This window comes from Pongo abelii, chromosome 2, assembly GCF_028885655.2.
Source record: "Pongo abelii isolate AG06213 chromosome 2, NHGRI_mPonAbe1-v2.0_pri, whole genome shotgun sequence".
Taxonomy (NCBI): domain Eukaryota; kingdom Metazoa; phylum Chordata; class Mammalia; order Primates; family Hominidae; genus Pongo; species Pongo abelii.
In genome coordinates this window covers 160,322,766-160,343,016 of record NC_085928.1, presented here as the reverse complement: position 1 = coordinate 160,343,016, position 20,251 = coordinate 160,322,766, and the positions used below count along the sequence as shown (strand labels likewise).

Genomic DNA, 20,251 nt, shown 5'->3' with positions numbered 1-20,251 from the left:
GTGAAGATGGGGTACGTTTCCTGCCCCTGAGGGACTCAGGCCGAGTGAGCACACCTACACCTCAACAGAAACACACTGGACATCTCAGAGAAGCCTAGAATTTGAAGCACTCCTGGGCCTCCCAGAGACTAGATATTACATTAAAGTGCATTGTAAGGCAGCACTATACTAATGTAGGCTTCCAAATGCCTCCCATCGGAGGAACCGGCTCACGGGAGAAGCTAAGTGCTCTCAGGAGAGCTGGGGTGTGGAGTGAACAGCACGTGAGGAAATGGTTATGTGACATGTTTACGGCAGGCACATACAGGCAGGATTTTTTAAAATGCCGCAGCTATCCTTCCAGTAGGAATACGCATCCGATAGAGTAATAATACTTCCCTCCTATAGAAGAAGACTACAAGACACCATACTAAAGGAAGACATTTCACTTTCCTTTAATACTAGACATCTTCTATCTTCTTGTCCGAATTCAAGTGTGCTGATGCCGATTTTCTTCATTGCAATTGCATGCTGCCCTCTAGTGTTCGTCTATATTATTACACCCTGTTGTAATAGGTTGAAGGTGGAGGGGAGGGAGGTCTGGGGGAAAGTAAATGTATTGGACATGGGATAGAACTGTCGAAAGCACACAAACAATAGCCACTTAAATGGTAAAACATAACCAATGGTCCTATTTTTTTCTGTAACAATAAAAAATGTTCTTGTTTTGGGTCGGAATAACGACAGCTAATATTTATTTATCATGTGCCAGGCACAATGCTAAGAGCATTGCAGGTATTAAATCATTTAACCCAATAGAAGAAATAAGACGTAGTGTTTCATAGATCACTAGGGTGATTATAGTTTAGAATAACCTATTGTATATTTCAAAATAGCTAAGAGAATAATTCAAATGTTTCCAGCAAAAAGGAAGGACAAGTATTTAAGGTGGTGGCTGTCCCAATTACACTGATTTGTTCTTAACAAGTTATATAAATGTATTAAATTATCATATGTACCCCCAAAACACATATATCTATTATGTATCAATAAAAAATAAAATTCAAAAAAATTTCATCCAGCAATCCAAAGAGGGGAGAACTATTAGCTGCTCTGCGCATGTGCAGTGCTTCAATGTCACATCAAAACAAAGCAAAATCAGGGAACAGAGTGGTTAACGGGCTACAGAGCAACATGCCTAAGTTTTGTTGTGACTTCTGCAATACATACCTCACCCATGACTCTCCATCTGTGAGAACCTACCATTGCAGTGGAAGGAAACACAAAGAGAATGTAAAAGACTACTACCAGAAATGGATAGAAGAGCAGGCTCGGAGCCTGGCTGACAGAACAAAGACTGCATCTCAAAAAGGAAGAACACCTCCTACTCTGTTCTCTGTTCCTCCTCCTGCAGGAGCGATGATCCATTCTCCCCCCCAGTCTCTTCCTGTTCCTCACCAGGTATGATGCCAGCACCCCAGCTGGGGGGCCCTCCCATGATGCCAGTGATGGCCCCCCCCCGGATGATGCCAATGGGATGTGCTCCTGGAATGAGGCTGCCCATGGGAGGTGATATCATTTGGCTCTGTGTCCCCACTCAGATCTCACCTTGAGCTGTAATAATCTTCACATGATGTGGGAGGGACCCGGTGGGAGGTAATTGAATCATGGAGGTGGGTTTTTCTCATGCTGTTCTCGTGATAGTGAATAAGTCTCACGAGATCTGATGGTTTTATAAAGGGGAATTCCCCTGCACACGCTCTCTTGCCTGCCGCCATGTAAGACATCCCTTTGCTCTTCCTTTGTCTTCCACCATGACTGTGAGGCCTCCTTAGCCATGTGGAACTGTGAGTCCATTAAACCTCTTTCCTTTATAAATTATCCAGTCTCAAGTTGTCTTTATTTGCAGCATGAGAACAGACTAATATAGGAGGCCACATGCCAATGATGCCTGCGCCCCCAGTGATGAGTCCTCCCACCCTCCCACAATGGTGCCCACTTGGCCCCAAATGACTCGACCAGACAGATAAGAGTAGAGGGGAGGCCTCTTTAGATCAGTTTTATATTACTTGTTCTGCTCCACAAGGAGATTATGGTGCTGTGACTCTGGGTGTTTTCTTAACAGCATGACAAAGAAGACTTGCTCCTCCTTCCTATCAAAGAGAGAATAGTATTAGAGGGGAGAAGTGGGACCAGAAAAAGTGCAGTTTTCATTTGTATTGTGAAACGTGAAAATAAAATTATCGACTCTATCAGTTAAAAAAAAAAGAAAAGCAAAATCAAGGGGCGTGTGATGGATAGAGAGAGGAATATCAGAATGAAGATACACGCAGATGGCAGGGTCAGTGCTCTGTACTGCTGTTACATTAACTGTTGTTAATAATATCTGGGTGGGGAGATTTCAATTTACCCTCAAAAGTAAACCATTTCCTTTCCTTTTTAAAAAATAACTTTTTTAGGATATAGTTGACATACCATACGCTTCACCCACTTAAAGTGTACCATTCAGTGGTGTTTAGTATGTTCACAGAGATGTGTAAGAACACCACAATCAATTCTAGATCATGTTCATCACCCCTAAAAGAAATCACATGCCCATCAGCAGTCACCCCCCATTTCCCCAAACTCCACCGATTCTAGAAAATCACGACTCTACTTTCTTTACAGATTTGCCTGTTTTGCCTATTCTTTATTTCATACAAATAGGATCACACAATACATGCATGGTTCTTTGTGACTGGCTGCTTTCCTTTAACATAATGTTTTCAAGGTTCATCCACATTGTAGCATATATAAGTAATTCATTTATTTTTATCACCAAGTAATATTCCATTGTAAGGACACACTACATTTTAATTATCCATTTATCTGTGGCTGAATTTTAGTAATTTCCTCAGAAGACATAATTTTTTTTATAATTTTTATTTTTTTTGAGACAGAGTTTCACTCTTGTTGCCCAGGCTGGAGTTCAACGGCGAGATCTCGGCTCACCGCAACCTCTGCTTTCGGGTTCAAGCGATTCTCCTTCCTCCACTTCCCGAGTAGCTGGGACTACAGGAATGCACCACCATGCCCGGCTAATTTTGTATTTTTAGTAGAGACGGGGTTTCTCCATGTTGGTCAGGCTGGTCTTGAACTCCCGACACCAGCTGATCCACCCACCTCGGCCTCCCAAAGTGCTGGGATTACAGGCATGAGCCAACGAGCCTGGCCTGACATAATCATTTTCAAATTGATCTGTCCTTGTTTTTAATTCCATTCTATAGCTAATACAGGAGTTCAGTTACTTAAAAAATTCAGTCTCTTAAAATTAAAAGGGGGGCCGGGAGCGGTGGCTCACGCCTGTAATCCCAGCACTTTGGAAGGCCGAGGCGGGTGGATCATGAGGTCAGGAGATCGAGACCATCCTGGCTAACACAGTGAAACCCCATCTGTACTAAATATACAAAAAAATTAGCCAGGCATGGTGGCAGGCACCTGTAGTCCCAGCTACTTGAGAGGCTGAGGCAGGAGAATGGCATGAAGCCGGGAGGCAGAGCTTGCAGTAAGCCGAGATCGCGCCACTGCACTCCAGCCTGGGTGACAGAGCAAGACTCCGTCTCAAAGAAAAAAATATTAAAAAAGGGAATCAATTAAACAAATCATGCTCTATCTTGTCCTGAAGAACCAAGACCTCCCTATATTCATAAAATTCTCATTAAAGTATGAATTAAAAGCTATAAAAATAATATGCTGCACACATCTTTCTGAAGTAAGCACACAGTGAAATCTGCTTATCAGTGATTCTTCAAGTGAGGAGCTTTAACTGGCTTTGCAGGATATTCTACTGGGATTAACAAGGGAGAAAGAAAGCAGGTATTAAGAAATCAAGAAGTGAAGTGATTATGTTCATCCATGTTAAGGAGTTTACCTAGACTTCAATGATCCCCTCAATAATACAATGGTGAAGGATTCTAGAATCCCACAGCTGAAAATGTAGAGTTCGATTATATTATTGTTACACACATTCCTTTTCATCAACTCGTAGAAGCAAATCCAATACAAGCTAATTGAGCACAAGATACGGTGTTCTGAAAGCTTGATCCCTGAAGCAGTTGTATCAGCATCATTTGGAAAATTGTTAGAAATAAAAATTCTCAGGCCAGGCGCGGTGGCTCACGCCTATAATCCCAGCACCTTGGGAGGCCGAGGCAGGCAGATCACGAGGTCAGGAGATTGAGACCATCCTGGCTAACATGGTGAAATCCCATCTCTACTAAAAATACAAAAAAAAAAAAAAAAAAAAAAAATTAGCCAGGCGTGGTGGCGGGTGCCTGTAGTCCCAGCTACTTGGGAGGCTGAGGCAGGAGAATGGCATGAACCAGGAAGGCGGAGCTTGCAGTGAGCCGAGATCGCACCACTGCATTCCAGCCTGGGCGACAGAGCGAGACTCGGTCTAAAAAAAATAAATAGATAAAAATAAAAATTCTCAGATCTGTCCCAGACCTACTGAATCAAAAATCCAGGGGAGCCCAGGTGCAGTGACTCACACCTGTAATCCAGCACATTGAAGGCCACGACAGGAGAATCAGTTGAGGCCAAGAGTTTGAGGCTAACGTGGGCAACAACATAGGAAGACCCCATCTCTCAAAAAAAAAAAAAAAAAAAAATTAGCCAGGCACGGTGGTATGCACCTGTAGTCCTAGCTACTTAGGAGGCTGAGGTAGGAGAATCACTTGAGCCCAGGAGTTCAAGGTTATAGTGAGCTATGAAAGTGCCACTGCACTCCAGCATGGGCAACAGAGCAAGACCCTGTCTCAAAAAAAAAAAAAGTCCAGGGGGATAACACTCAGCAATCTATCTATCTATCTATCTATCTATCTATCTATCTATCTATCTATGTGTGTGTGTGTGTGTGTGTATATATATATATATATATTTTTTTTTTTTTACACTTTAAGTTCTGGGATACATGTGCAGTACATGCAGGTTTGTTACATGGGTATACGCATGCCATGGTGGTTTGCTGCACCCATCAACCCGTCATCCACATTAGGTATTTCTCCTAATGCTATCCCTCCCTTAGCCCCCCACTCCCCAACAGGCCCTGGTGTGTGATTTTCCCCTCCCTGTGTCCATGTGTTCTCATTGTTCAACTCCCACTTATGAGTGAGAACATGCAGTGTTTGGTTTTCTGTTCTTGTGTTAGTTTGCTGAGAATGATGGTTTCCGGCTTCATCCATGTCCCTGCAAAGGAGATGAACTCATCCTTTTTTATGGCTGCATAGTATTCCATGGTGTATATGTGCCACATTTTCTTTATCCAGTCCATCATTGATGGGCATTTGGGTTGGTTCCAAGTCTTTGTTATTGTGAACAGTGCTGCAGTAAACATACGTGGGCATGTGTCTTTATAGTAGAATGATTTATAATCCTTTGGATATATACCCAGTAATGGGATTGCTAGGTCAAATGGTATTTCTGGTTCTGGATCCTTGAGGAATTGCCACACTGTCTTCCACAATGGTTGAACTAATTTACACTCCCACCAACAGTGTAAAAGCGTTCCTATTTCTCCACATCCTCTCCAGCATCTGTTGTTTCCTGACTTTTTAATGATCACCATTCTAACAATGGGGTTTTCTAAATACACAATCATGTCATCTGCAAACAGAGAAAATTTGACTTTCTTTCTTCCTATTTGAATACACTTTATTTCTTTCTCTTGCCTGATTGCCCTGGCCAGAACTTCCAATACTATGTTGAATAGGAGTGGTGAGAGAGGGCATCCTTGTCTTGTGCCAGTTGTCAAAGGGAATGCTTCCAGGTTTTGCCCATTCAGTATGATATTGGCTGTGAGTTTGTCATAAATAGCTCTTATTATTTTGAGATATGTTCCATCAATACCTAGTTTATTGAGAGTTTTTAGCATGAAGGGCTGTTGAATTTTGTCAAAGGCCTTTTCTGCATCTATTGAGATAATCATGTGGTTTTTGTCATTGGTTCTGTTTATGTGATGGATTACATTTATTGATTTGCATATGTTGAACCAGCCTTGCATCCCAGGGGTGAAGCCAACTTGGTCATGGTGAATAAACTTTTTGATGTGCTGCTGGATTCTGTTTACCAATATTTTTTTGAGGATTTTCACATCGATGTTAATCAGGGATATTGGCCTAGACTTCAATGATCCCCTCAATAATACAAAGGTTCTAGAAACCTGCAGCTGAAAATGTAGAGTTCAATTATATTATTGTTATACACATTCCTTTTCATCAACTCACAGAAGCAAATCCAATACAAGCTAATTGAACACAAGATTCGGTGTTCTTAAAGTTTGATCCCTGAAGCCTGTTGAAGTTTTCTTTTTTTGTTGTGTCTTCCAGGTTTTGGTATCAGGATGATGCTGGCCTCATAAAATGAGTTAGGGAGGATACCCTCTTGTTCTATTGTTTGAAATAGTTTCAGAAGGAATGGTACAAGCTCGTCTTTGTACCTCTGGTAGAATTTGGCTGTGAATCCATCTAGTCCTGGACTTTTTTTGGTTGGTAGGCTATTAATTACCACCTCAATTTCAGAACTTGTTATTGGTCTATTCAGGGATTCGACTTCTTCCTGTTTTAGACTTGGGAGGGTGTATGTGTCTAGGAATTTATCCATTTCTTCTAAATTTTCTAGTTTATTTGCATAGAGGTGTTTACAGTATTCTCTGATGGTAGTTTGTATTTCTGTGGGATCAGTGGTGATAACCTCTTTATCATTTTTTATTGCATCTATTTGATTCTTCTCTCTTTTCTTCTTTATTAGTCTGGCTAACTGTCTATCTATTTTGTTGATCTTTTTAAAAAACCAGCTCCTGGATTCATTGATTTTTTGAAGAGTTTTTCATGTCTCTATCTCCTTCAGTTCTTCTCTGATCTTAGTTATTTCTTGTCTTCTGCTAGCTTTTGAATTTGTTTGCTCTTGCTTCTCTAGTTCTTTTAATTGTGATGTCACAGTGTCAATTTTAGATCTTTCCTGCTTTCTCTTGTGGGCATTTAGTACTATAAATTTCCCTCTAAACGCTACTTTAAATGTGTCCCAGAGATTCTAGTACATTGTGTCTTTGTTCTCATTGGTTTCAAAGAACTTATTTATTTCTGCCTTAATTTTGTTATTTACCCAGTAGTCATTCAGGAGCAGGTTGTTCAGTTTCCATGTAGTTGTGCAGTTTTTAGTGAGTTTCTTAATCCTGAGTTCTAATTTGATTGCACTGTGGTCTGAGAGACTGTTTGTTATGATTTCCGTTCTTTTGCATTTGCTGAGGAGTGTTTTACTTCCAATTACGTGCTCAATTTTAGAACAAGTGCGATGTGGTACTGAGAAGAATGTATATTCTGTTGAGTTGGAGTGGAGAGTTCTGTAGATGTCTCTTAGGTCCACTTGGTCCACAGCTGAGTTCAAGTCTTGAATATTCCTTGTTAATTTTCTGTGTCGTTGATCTAATATGGACAGTGGGGTGTTGAAGTCTCCCACTATTATTGTGTGGGAGTCTAAGTCTCTTTGTAGGTCTCTAAGAACTTGCTTTATGAATCTGGGTGCTCCTGTATTGGGTGCATAGATATTTGGGATAGTTAGCTCTTCTTGTTGCATTGATTCCTTTACCATTATGTAATGCCTTTCTTTGTCTCTTTTGATCTTTGTGGGTTTAAAGTTTGTTTTATCAGAGACTAGGATTGCAACCCCTGCTTTTTTTTTTTTTTCTGCTTTCCATTTGCTTGGCAAATATTCCTCCATCCCTTTATTTTGAGCCTATGTGTGTCTTTGCACGTGAGATGGGTCTCCTCAATGCAGCACACCAATGGGTCTTCACTCATTATCCAATTTGCCAGTCTGTGTCTTTTAATTGGGGCACTTAGCCTGTTTACATTTAAGGTTAATATTGCTATGTGTGAATTTGATCCTGTCATTATGATGCTAGCTGGTTATTTTGACGTTAGTTGATGCAGTTTCTTCATAGTGTTGATGGTCTTTACTTGGTATGTTTTTGCAGTGGCTGCTACTGCTTGTTCCTTTCCATGTTTAGTGCTTCCTTCAGGAGCTCTTGTAAGGCAGGTGTGGTGGTGACAAAATCTCTCAGCACTTGCTTGTCTGTAAAGGATTTTATTTCTCCTTCACTTATGAAGCTTAGTTTGGCTGGATGTGAAATTCTGGGTTGAAAATTCTTTTCTTTAAGGATTCTTTTCTTTAAGCGATATTGGCCCCCGCTCTTCTGGCTTGTAGGATTTCTGCAGAGAGATCTGCTGTTAATCTGATGGGCTTCCCTTTGTGGGTAACCTGACCTTTCCCTCTGGCTACCCTTAACATTTTTTCCTTCATTTCAACCTTGGTGAATCTGATGATTATGTGTCTTGCAGTTGCTCTTCTCAAGGAGTATCTTTGTGGTGTTCTCTGTATTTCCTGAATTCGAATGTTGGTCATCTTGCTAGGTTGGGAAAGTTCTCCTGGATAATATCCTGAAGAGTGTTTTCCAACTTGGTTCCATTCTCCCCGTCACTTTCAGGTACACAAATCAATGTAGATTTGGTCTTTTCACATAGCCCCATATTTCTTGGATTTCACAGTCCCATATTCCTTTTCCTTTTTTTTTTTTTTCTACTCTTGTTTTCTCACTTGATTTCATTAAGCTGATCTTCAGTCTCTGATATCCTTTCTTCCGTTTGACCAATGTGGCTATTGATACTTATGTATGTTTCACGAAGTTCTCGTGTTGTGTTTTTCAGCTCCATCAGGTCATTTATGTTCTTCTCTAAACTGGTTATTCTAGTTAGCAATTCCTCTAACCTTTTTTCAAGGTTCTTAGCTTCCTTGCATTGGGTTGGAATATGCTCCTTTAGCTCGGAGGAATTTGTTATTACCCACCTTCTGAAGCCTACTTCTGTCAATTCATCAAACTCATTCTCCATCCAGTTTTGTTCCCATGCTGGCGAGGAGTTGTGATTCTTTGGAGGAGAAGAGGCGTTCTGGGTTTTGGAATTTTCAGCCTTTTTGCGCTGGTTTCTCCCCATCTTCATGGATTTGTCTACCTTTGGTCTTTGATGTTGGTGACCTTTGGATGAGGTCCCTGAGTGGACATCCTTTTTGTTGATGTTGATGCTATTCCTTTCTGTTTGTTAGTTTTCCTTCTAACAGTCAGGCCCCTCTGCTGCAGGTCTGCTGGAGTTTGCTGGAGATCCACTCCAGACCCTGTTTGCCTGTGTATCACCAGTGGAGGCTGCAGAACAGCAATGATTGCTGCCTGTTCCTTCCTCTGGAAGCTTCATCCCAGAGGGGCACCTGGCAGATGCCAGCCAGAGCTCTCCTGTATGAGGTGTCTGTCAGCCCCTGCTGGGAGGTGTCTCCCAGTCAGGAGACACAGGGGTCAGGGAACCACTTGAGGAGGCAGTCTGACCCTTAGCAGAGCTTGAACGCGGTGCTGGAAGATCAGCTGCTCTCTTCGGAGCCATCAGGCAGGGACGTTTAAGTCTGCTAAAGCTGTGCCCACAGCTGCCCCTTCCCCCAGGTGCTCTGTCCCAGGGAGATGGGGGTTTTATCTATAAGTCCCTGACTGGGGCTGCTGCCTTTTTTGCAGAGATGCCCTGCCCAGAGAAGAGGAATCTAGAGAGGCAGCCTGGCTACAGTGGCTTTGCTGAGCTGTGGTGGGCTCCACCCAGTCCAAATTTCCTGGTGGCTTTGTTTACACTGTGAGGGGAAAACTGCCTACTCAAGCCTCAGTAATGGTGGACGCTCCTCCCCTCACCAAGCTCGAGCATCCCAGGTTCACTTCAGACTGTTGTGCTGGCAGCAAGAATTTCAAGCCAGTGGATCTTAGCTTGCTGGGCTCTGTGGGGGTGGGATCCGCTGAACCAGTCCACTTGGCTCCCTGGCTTCAGCCCCCTGTCCAGGGGAGTGAACGGTTCTCTCTTGCTGGCGTTCCAGGAGCCACTGGGGTATGAAAAAAAACACTCTTGCAGCTAGCTCAGTGTCTGCCCAAATGACCACCTAGTTTTATGCTTGAAACCCAGGGCCCTGGTGGCCTAGGCACCAGAGGGAATCTCCTGCTGTGCAGGTTGCGAAGATCATGGGAAAAGCATAGTATCCGGGCCAGAGTGCACCGTTCCTCACAGCACAGTCCCTCACAGCTTCCCTTGGCTAGGGGAGGGAGTTCCCTGACCCCTTATACTTCTCGGGTGAGGCAACACCCCACCCTGCTTCAGCTCGCCCTCCGTGGGCTGCACCCACTGTTTAACCAGTCCCAGTGAGATGAACTGTGCACCTCGGTTGGAAATGCAGAAATCACCCACCTTCTGTGTTGATCTCCCTTGGAGCTACAGACTGGAGCTGTTCCTATTCAGCCATCTTGCCAGCAATCATTTTTTTTTTTATTTTTTTATTTTTTTGTGCGTGATGGAGTCTCGCTCTGTCACATAGGCTGGAATGCAGTGGCACAATCTCAGCTCAGTGCAACCTCCACCTCCCAAGTTCAAGTAATTCTTCTGCCTCAGCCTCCCAAGTAGCTGGGACTACACGTGCACGCTGCCACACCCAGCTAACTTTTTTTAAAATTTAGTAGATACAGGGTTTCACTGTATTGCCCAGGCTGGTTGCAAACTCTGAGCTCAGGCAATCCATTCGCCTCGGCCTCCCAAAGTGCTGGGATTACAGGCGTGAGCCACTGCGCCCAGCCAGCAATCTATATTTTAATAAACCTTCCACATAATTCTGACACATGCTCTAGTTTGACAACCACCACTTGAATTCATCCTCCCTTAACACACAGAAGTATCAGGTGTCCCTCCTCATGTATGAAGCCATATTGTTGTCTCTCCTGGGCTGGGCTTGTCCCATTAGCCCATTGTGGGAATTAGATGTAATTCTCTACCTCTCTTAACTGAGGCCCGTGATGGAGACTGCAAATTGTTCCCCAGGGTCTATTCTACTCTTCTTCCTACCATTACAATAACTGGCCACCCCTACACGCTATCACAACTTTTAGCAAGTCATACAGTTTCCCAGCAAGAAGTGACATGTCCAATCCTCTCTGGCCTCTAGCTATGGCTATACAAATAATTGGTTTGGACCAAGAATGTGTGAATGGAAGTGATGCATTCAACTTCCAGATTATATTCTTTAAAACACACAAGCAAGCCAGCAAAAATCTGGCTGCCCTCCTCTTCCTCTTTCCTTCCCAACTGGAATATTGATATGGTATTCAGTGTGAGGGTGAGAACCTCATCTTAGGGGATGGTGGTGCAACAAGATAAGATGAAACCTAAGTCCTTGGATGCTTGTAGATCAGAGCTGCCCCAGTAACCTAAACTATCTTCTTCTGGACTACTATGGGAGAGAAATCAATGCACTGCAATCTTGTCGGAACTAATGTATTTTTCTTTGTTACAACAACCTAGCCTATACCTTCTTTAGAAGACGTCTTCTTTAGAAGAGGAAGGTTCCTTCCTAGAACTTCAACCCTATATCCTTTCCTAAGGTTGAGATTTCATGCACTCATTCCCATAAACCTACCTGTCTTAGTCCATTTGTGCTTCGAAAACAAAATACCACAGACTGGGTAATTTATAAACAACAGAAACGTTTCACAGTTCTGAGGACTGGGAAGTCCAAGACCAAGGTGCCAGCAGGTTTAGTGCCTGATGAGGGCCCAGTCTCTCTGCTACCAAGATGGTGCCTTGTTGCTGTGTCCAGAGGTGACAAACACTGTGTCCTCACATGGCGGATGTGTAAAAGAGATGCTAGTTCTCTCAAGCCCTTTTGTAAGGTCATTAATCCCATTCCTGAGGGCTCTGCCCGCAAGACTGACTCACTCCCTAAAGGCCTCCATCTCTTAATACTCTCACATTGATGATTAAGTTTCAACACATGAACTCTGGGGCACATTCAGACCACAGCATCACCTTTCATATATTTCCCCATCAAAGACAGTTGCCACTTCTACTTCCAGTAATGATGAGCTATGTAAGTCTGACTAATTTTCCCACTGAGGACATCTACACAAGCCAGACAAATGTATTTGTTGAAAACTCATAAAGGCACAGAATAACTAGCAAGGCACTTTAAAATAACTAGGCTAAGAAAATAAAGAAGAGGAGAATCCGGAGAGGTGTCTTTGGGCTTGCTTTTTCCCTGAAGCATTTGCCAATTCTAGAACAGGTAACTGAGAGTCTGAATAAGACTTCTGATGATCTTGACTGGCTAAGAAAATGGAAAAATGAGAGTCAAAGCCAACCAAGGGTGGAAGAGAGATGCTGGTAACTCCCCACTTGAGACTGGGACCCTGAAGGGCTGCACTTTAAGCATAATTTAAGCATAAGGGCTAAGTAGAAATAGAACATCCTTGTAGGGACACAGTCTAGTTTCGAATCATGGTAATCACTGAAATTGGATTAAGATGATCCTGGATTATGAGGCCTCCTAGATGCCTTCCTAAAGCAAATATAATCCCTTCCAGAGGAACTTAATCCTGAACCTCAAATTTTTCCACCATTTTTTTTTCAAATAACATCTGGCATAGGATAAAAAATAACCAAGTATTTAAGGAGATAAGACTACATGAATAGTAACAACAATAACAAAATATTAAGAGCAAGGATAAAGTGGATGTCACTGCTAATTAAGAGACAGAAATGGGCATTCAGAAATCACCTTCTGAAAAGAGCTTGTTGGGAGAAGAGAATGTGATGTTTAGAAAGATGCCCCTCATAGCTAATGCAACCAGGCACTTTTCTTTTTTTCTGTTGCCCAGGCTGGAGTGCAGGGGTGCAATCACAGCTCACTGCAGCCTCAACCTCCTGGGCTCAAACGATTCTCCCACCTTGGCCTCCCAAAGTGCTAGGATTACAGGCATGAGCCACCACGCCCAGCTTTAGGAACATTTTTAATTAGTCATCATCACGGCTACAGTTCTCTAAAGTTGTTCTTCCACCATGAATCAGAACAATGCTTAACTAAGGCATTCTGAAGAGATACTGTGCTTTCTTCATGGATGTGCTAGGGAGCTATCTATAGCCCATTCAAAATATTCTATATGCAAATAAGAAGTTTAAGCTGGACAAAAATTCACTTTCCTGCCTTTCTCAAAGTGGTGGTATTCATGGCAGTCTTTGAGGGAAAATGGAAAACAGAAAAGGAAACAAAAAGAACAAAGCTGGAGGCATCACACTTCCTGACTTCAAAATATACTACAAAGCTGTAGTAACTAAAACAACATGATACTGACAAAAAAACAGACACACAGACCAATGGGACAGAACGGAGAAACAAAAATAAATTCACATACTTAGAGCCAACTGATTTTCGACAAAGGTTCCATGAACACACAATGGAGAAAAGACAGTCTCATCAATACACGGTGCTGGAAACTGGATATCCACATGCAGAAGAATAAAGCTAGATCCCTATCTTTTACCATATATAAAAATCAAATCAAAATGGATTAAAGACTTAAGTGTAAGACCTGAAACAATAAAACTAGTGGAAGAAAACACAAGAGAAATGCTTCATGACATTGTTCTGAGCAAGGATTTTTTTAATAAGACCCCAAAAGCACAAGCAACAAAAAGAAAAAAAGACAAATAGAATTATTTCGAACTAAAAAGCTTCCATACAGCAAAGAAAACAATCAACGCAGTGAAGAGACAAGTTGCAGAACAGGAGAAAATATTTGCAAATCATACATCTGACAAGGGGTTCATATTCAGAATATATGAGGAACTCAAAATACTCAAAAGCTAAATAATAATAATAATGATAATAATCTGCCAGAGTATGGTGGCTCACAGCTGTACTGCCAGAACTTTGGGAGGCCAAGGTGGGAGACTCACTTGAGGCCAGGAGTTCAAGACCATCCTGTGCAAAATAGCAAGACTCTGTCTCTACAGAAAATTAAAAAATTAGCCAGGCATGATGATGCACACCTGTAGTCTTAGCTACTGGGGAGGCTGAGGTGGAAGAATCGCTTGAACCCAGGAGTTTGAGGCTGCAGTGAGCCATGATTGCACCGCTGCACTCTAGCCTAGACAATAGAGGAAGAATCTGTCTCAAACAAAGAAAAAGTGGTATATAGATACAATGGAATACTATTCAGCCATAAAAAGGAATGAAATCCTGTCATATACAACAACATAGATGAACCTGGAGGATATTATGTAACGTGAAATAAACCAGGCTATAGAAAGACAAATACCTCATGATCTTGATCATATGTGGAATCCAAAGAAGTTTATCTCATAGAAGTATTGAGTAGAACAGTGGTTACCAGAGGCTGCAGAGGGGAGGATGGAGAGAAAATAAAGGGAAATTGGTCAACGAGTACAAAGTTACAGTTAGGAGGAATAATGTCTGGTGTTCTACTGCATGGTAGGCTGACTATGGTTAACAATATTACATATTTCAAAATAGCTAGAAGAGAGAATTTTGAATGTTCTCATCACAAAGAAATGATGATATAGTTTGGCTGTGTCCCCACCCAAATCTCATCTTGAATTGTAGTTCCCATAATCCCGTGTCGTGGGAGGAACCCGTGGGAGGAACCCGTGGGAGGTAATTGAATCATGGGGGCAATTACCCCCATGCTGCTGTTCTTATGATAGTGAGTGAGTTCTCACAAGATCCGATGGTTTTATAAGGGGCTTTCCCCACTTTTGCTCCGCACTTCTCCTTCCTGCCATCATGTGAAGAATGTGTTTGCTTTCCCTTCTGCCATGATTGTAAGTTTCCTGAGGCCTCCTTAGCCATGCTGAACTGTGAGTAAATTAAACCTCTTTCCTTTATAAGTTACCCAGCCTCAAGTATGTCTTTATTAGCAGTGTGAGAAGGAACTAATACAAACGATAAATGTAAGAGGTGATGGATATGCTAAATATCCTGATTTGATTTTCACACAACATATCACATACTGAAACATCACACTGTATCCCATGAATATGTACAATTATGATGTGCCAATTAAAAACAAAATTAAAGAAAGGCAAACAATATCAAATGATGACAACAGAGAACAATTACATAATATTATATACTTGAGATAGGACATTTTTAAAAAATCCACTACCTCTTGATATGGTTTGGCTCTGTTTCCTGACCCAAATCTCATCTTGAATTGTAATCCCCACATGTTGAGGGCAGGACTGGGTGGGAGGTGATCAGACCATGGGGGTGGTTTCCCTCACGCAGTTCTCGTGATAGTGAGGGAGTTCTCAATGAGATCTGATGGTTTAAAAGTGGCAGTTTCCAGCCGGGCGTGGTGGCTCACACCTGTAATCCCAGCACTTTGGGAGGCCAAGGTGGGTGGATTACCTGAGGGCAGGAGATCGAGACCATCCTAACACGTGAAACCTCGTCTCTATTAAAAATACAAAAAATTAGCCAGGCGTGGTGGTGGGTGCCTGTAGTCCCAGCTACTCAGGAGGCTGAGGCAGGAGAATGATGTGAACCCGGGAGGCCAAGCTTGCAGTGAGCCGAGATCATGCCACTGCACTCCAGCCTGGGCAACAGAGCGAAATTCCGTCTCAAATTAAAAAAAAAAAGTGGCAGTTTCCCCTACACTCTCTCTCTCTCCTGCCACCAAGTAAGACGTGCCTTGCTTCCCCTTCACCTTCAGCCATGATTGTAAGTTTCCTGAGGCCTCCCCAGTTATGTGGAACTGAGTCAATTAAACCTGTTTCTTTTATAAATTACTCAGCCTCAGGCAATTCCTTATAGCAATGTGAAATCGAACTAATATACCTCTGAAGCACTCAATACATTAGAAACATTTTCTAAACAGAGTTATGTAGTCCTAAAATAATAATAATAAAATACAAAATCAGTCCTCAAAAAGAAAATAGGCCAGACAGGATGACTCACACCTATAATCCCAGCACTTTGGGAGGCCAAGGTAGGAGGATTGCTTGAGTCCAGGGGTTCAAGACCAGCCTGGGCAACACGTTGAGATGCCATCTTAGGAAAAAAAAAAGAAGAAGAAAATATACAATAATTAAATTTTATCTCAAAACAGCCCCATAAATTAAGTAGAAAGGTACTGATATTTCCATTTAACACACCAAGAAACTGAGGCTCAATAACCCCAAAGTCACAGTTAGTCAGGGCTGGTGCCTGGTTCTCAAATCTCAAGTTCCTGAGTCAAGCTAGACACCAGGAATGGGGAAGGGGAAAATATAAACTGACCCAGCATCATATTATCTTTGAACGGCCAAAACAACAGAGTGGCATCAACTCATGAGAAAATAAGACACTGTTCTTTCCGTAGTAAGTAGATCCAAGGGAAGGAGATTCCATAAAATGTTCAAAAAAGGCCTTAAATAGAGGGTCTAAACAAGGAGTACTTTAACAAATTAATTCACCACACAATTGAGAAAATGCCAGGGCAGTCACAGAATTGAGCTACAGCAGGTACAAGCAGAGTAAGCACAAGCACTGTCACCCTTGCTGTCTGCCAGCCCCTTGTCTCATCCCCACATCCTGACTTCCAGTCTGCTCTCTGAGGACCCTGGTTGAATTTCCTAACTTCTAAGATAGCTTCCAGCATCAAACTGCTAGTATTGTCCAGAAAAGAAATGGGCTTTTTCTTATTTTCTTTTTTTAAATTACACTTATCTTATTTGTACCTCAATATCTGTACACATAGTTCCCTGTCCTGGCCCTCCTTTTCCTGCCGTGAGCCTGCTGGAAAGCTTTTCACTTTGCTCTCTGGTCACCACATTTTGCCCTTCCTTTTAAAGCAACTCAAATATCCCCTCTCATCTGTGCTGCCTGCTCCTTTAGCCTGCAAGATCTCTTCTTTCAAAAATATTCCCTAGCCAGGCACAGTAGCTCACGTCTGTAATCCTAAGAACTTTGGGAGGCCGAGTTGGGAGGATCTCTTGAGCCCAGGAGCTTGAAACTGGGAGTTTGAGACCAGCCTGGGCAGCATAGCAAGACGCCATCTCTACAAAAAGTAGTCCCAGATACTCGGGAGGCTGAGCCGGGAGGATCAGCTTGAGCCGGAAGGAGGAGGTGGCGGTGAGCTGAGATAGCACCACTGCACTCCAGCCTGGGCGACAGGGTAAGACCCTGTCTCAAAATAAATATAATATAGGCCAGGCACTGTGGCTCACGCCTGTAATCTCAGCACTTTAGGAGGCTGAGGCAGGCAGATCACGAGGTGGGGAGATCGAGACCATCCTGGCTAACACGGTGAAACCCCATCTCTACTGAAAATGCAAAAAATTAGCCGGGCGTGGTGGCACATGCCTGTAGTCCCAGCTACTCGGGAGGCTGAGGCAGGAGAATTGCTTGAACCCGGGAGGCTGAGGTTGCAGTGAGCCGATATCGCGCCACTGCACTCCAGCCTGGGTGACAGAGCGAGACTCCGTCTCAAAATAAATATATTTATTATATTATATTATATTATATAAAATTGGCCAGGCGTGGTGGCACACATTTGTTGTCCTAGCCACTTGGGAGACCGAGGTGGGAGGATCACTGGTGCCCAAGAGTTCAGGGCTGCAGCGAGCCATGATGCCGCCACTGCACTCCAGCCTGGGTGACAGAGTGACATCCTGTCTCTCAAAAATAAAAAATGTATGTATTTTACAAAACTTTAAGTAAATACAAAGTCCCAGAAGGACGCAGGTGGTACCTAGGTGGCCAGATGCTTCAGGACTTTTCTACTCCAGGATGGATAGATGGGCCAAGTAAGAAGCAGGACCCAGATCACAGCAATGAGCAAAATTTATGGGACGCTAAAAATGTCGCCAATCAAGATTAATTAATATTAATCTAACAATATTTAAGACAACTAACATTTAAGGCAATTTTAATACGCTTATTAATATTTAAGGCAATTTAAAAAATATCCACAAACGAGGGCCCAAGGGCTGGCGCCTGATTTTGTAAATAAAGTTTCACTGGAAGTTCCAGCAAGCATCTGTCTACTCAATAACCAGACTCCAGCATCCGGAATACCAAATGGCACTGTGTGTGTCCGTCGCTAGAAGCCACTTCCTCTACCCAAGTTAAAAAAAAAGCTCCAAATAAGCTGAGAGACGAAGAAAAGATCGTTTCTCCGCAGGCTGCCAGGGGTTTCAGAGACGCTGGAGAGCAGGGACAGAAAGAAGTCTGCGGTGGCCCCCACCGGCCCTCGGCACCCACATTCTACCCGGCTAACCAGGTCCTGCCGCTTTAAATCCGGGAGGCTCGGTGGCACAGGGCAGGCAGTTGCCAGGGGAGACCAACGCACAACAGAGGCGCACGCCAGCGAGAGCCGACCCCGGCCGCAGCCAAGGAGCTGGCTGTAATCCCGCCTCCCGCCAGCCATGGCCCACTTGCGCTCGCCTAGCAGCTTCGGAGACCCGGGGAAGAAGGACCAGAAGGAGTCAGAGGAGGAGTTAGAGGAGGAGGAGGAGGAAGACGTGGAGGAGGAGGAGGAGGAAGAGGTGGAGGAGGAGGAGGAGGTGGTGGAGGAGGAGTTGGTGGGGGAAGAGCAGGAGTTGGAGGCCCCTGAGACGTTCAGCGATGAGTACCTCTGGAAGGTCACGGACATCGGTGACTACGACGACGACTTCCCAGATGGGCAGCCCCGCTTAGCCAGCATCGTCAGCCCTAGCCTGACCTCTACGTTCGTGCCCAGCCAGAGCGCGACCAGCACCGAAACGCCGAGCTCAAGCCCACCCTCCAGCACCTCCTCGCATAAAAGTACCGCCCCCGACCCACCCCTTCCTCGAGGGTTTGTCGCCCCTAGGGGGCACCTGGTCCACCCACTCCTGGGTGGTGCCTTCGTCGACTTGCGCGTAGTGCCTGATTTCTACATGCATGCACCATTCCACACACCTAATCTCTCTCACGCCCTTGTCAGAGACACTGAACCCTTGGCTGAGCTGTTGTGATGAGGCACGATTTAGGATATAGGCGAAACACCATTAAAGTTGAACTTGGGCATTGCTGTATGAAGTGCTTTTTTTTTTTTTTTTTTTTTTTTTTTTTTTTTTTTTTTTTTTTTAAGACAAGAGTCTCGCTCTGTCGCTCAGGCTGGAGTGCAGTGGCTGCAGCCTCGACCTCCTGGGCTCAGGCCTCCCACCGCAGCCTCTCGAGTAGCTGGAACTACAGGCACACACCACCACGCCCAGCTAATCTGGCGTCTCACTATGTTGCCCAGGCTGCTGGGAGTGCTCATTTTTATAACATTTTTGCTTGCATTCACACCGTGACATCTCTCTCTCTCTCTCTCTCTCTTCCCCTCTCCCCTCCCTCTTCCTCCCCTCCCGCTCCCCTCCCCCTCTCTTTCTCTATCCCTCTCTCTCTCACACAGACACACACACACACACTCATATTATTTCCAGAGAAGTGCCTTAAGGGTGCTGTACTACTAAAACAGTCCTGCAAAAAAAAACACAACTCTCTTTTGTGTTTAATTTAACATCCTGTACTGAAGCCACTCCAGTCACTTCCTTGAAAAAAGAAGCAGAGAAGTCTTTTAGAGTAGGCTTCTCAAGCTCTAGTATTAACATTTTGGTCTGGATAATTCTTTGTTGAGGAGGATTGGGGACTGTCCTGTGAATTATAGGATGTTTAGCAGCACCCCTGTCCTCTACCCGTGGCTGTGCTAGAAGCACACACCCTTGCGATGATCAAACATGTCTCCAGGCCGGGCGCGGTGGCTCACGCCTGTAATCCTAGCACTTTGGGAGGCCGAGGCGGGCAGATCACGAGGTCGGGAGATCGAGACCATTCTGGCTAACACGGTGAAACCCCGTCTCTACTAAAAATACAAAAAATTAGCCGGGCGTGGCGGCGTGCGCCTGTGTAGTCCCAGGTACTTGGGAGGCTGAGGCAGGAGAATAGCGTGAACCCGGGAGGTGGAGCTTGCAGTGAGCCGAGATCGCGCCATTGTACTCCAGCCTGGGCGACAGAGCGAGACCCCGTCTCAAAAAAAAAAAAGTCTCCAGACATTGCCATGTGTTCCTGGGGGGTAGAATTGACCTTTTGATTTAGAGGGAATAGCTGATTTTTAAATGTTTCATTCAACAGGTTTCCCTAAAATATTTCAGACATTTAGGAAAGACATGTCTGAAATGAGTATAGATAGGTAAGAAAATGTTTTCAAATTTCATATTTTTTGAACCCAATAATGTTTACCTTTTGGATAAACATGTTAGGAAGTAGAGTAAAATAATCCAGGGCATTTATGACTTATTTATTTTAAAAAGTTTTTTTAAAATATACACTAGTAGACACTTTGGAAGAGATAAAGGTTCCCACTTATCCCCAGCTTATTACCTAG

General features: G+C 43.7%; 1 protein-coding gene, 1 long non-coding RNA gene and 1 pseudogene across 8 annotated transcripts in view; 2 read left to right on the top strand and 1 right to left on the bottom strand.

Moving 5' to 3' along the window:
* Positions 1-1,098: 1,098 nt before the first annotated feature.
* On the top strand, positions 1,099-2,009 carry LOC129058277 (U1 small nuclear ribonucleoprotein C-like; annotated as a pseudogene).
* On the bottom strand, positions 1,320-18,619 carry LOC112132779 (uncharacterized). The gene is made up of 3 exons (XR_002914502.3): positions 18,495-18,619; positions 14,177-14,254; positions 1,320-2,132 (listed from the first exon to the last, which is right to left on the bottom strand). It is a non-coding gene; the product is annotated as an uncharacterized LOC112132779 (long non-coding RNA).
* Positions 18,164-20,251, top strand: part of ERICH6 (glutamate rich 6) — a 45,552-nt gene continuing 43,464 nt past the window's right edge. For 2 of the 7 annotated variants that reach the window (XM_054550974.2, XM_054550972.2), the window contains exons 1-2: positions 18,164-18,666; positions 19,999-20,056. In XM_054550974.2, the coding sequence (XP_054406949.2) occupies positions 18,288-18,666; positions 19,999-20,056 (437 nt within the window). In that variant the 5' untranslated portion in view covers positions 18,164-18,287. The remainder of the gene's footprint in view (positions 18,667-19,998; positions 20,057-20,251) is intronic. The other 5 variants (XM_054550975.2, XM_054550973.2, XM_054550971.2 and 2 more) reach the window with 3 other exon arrangements.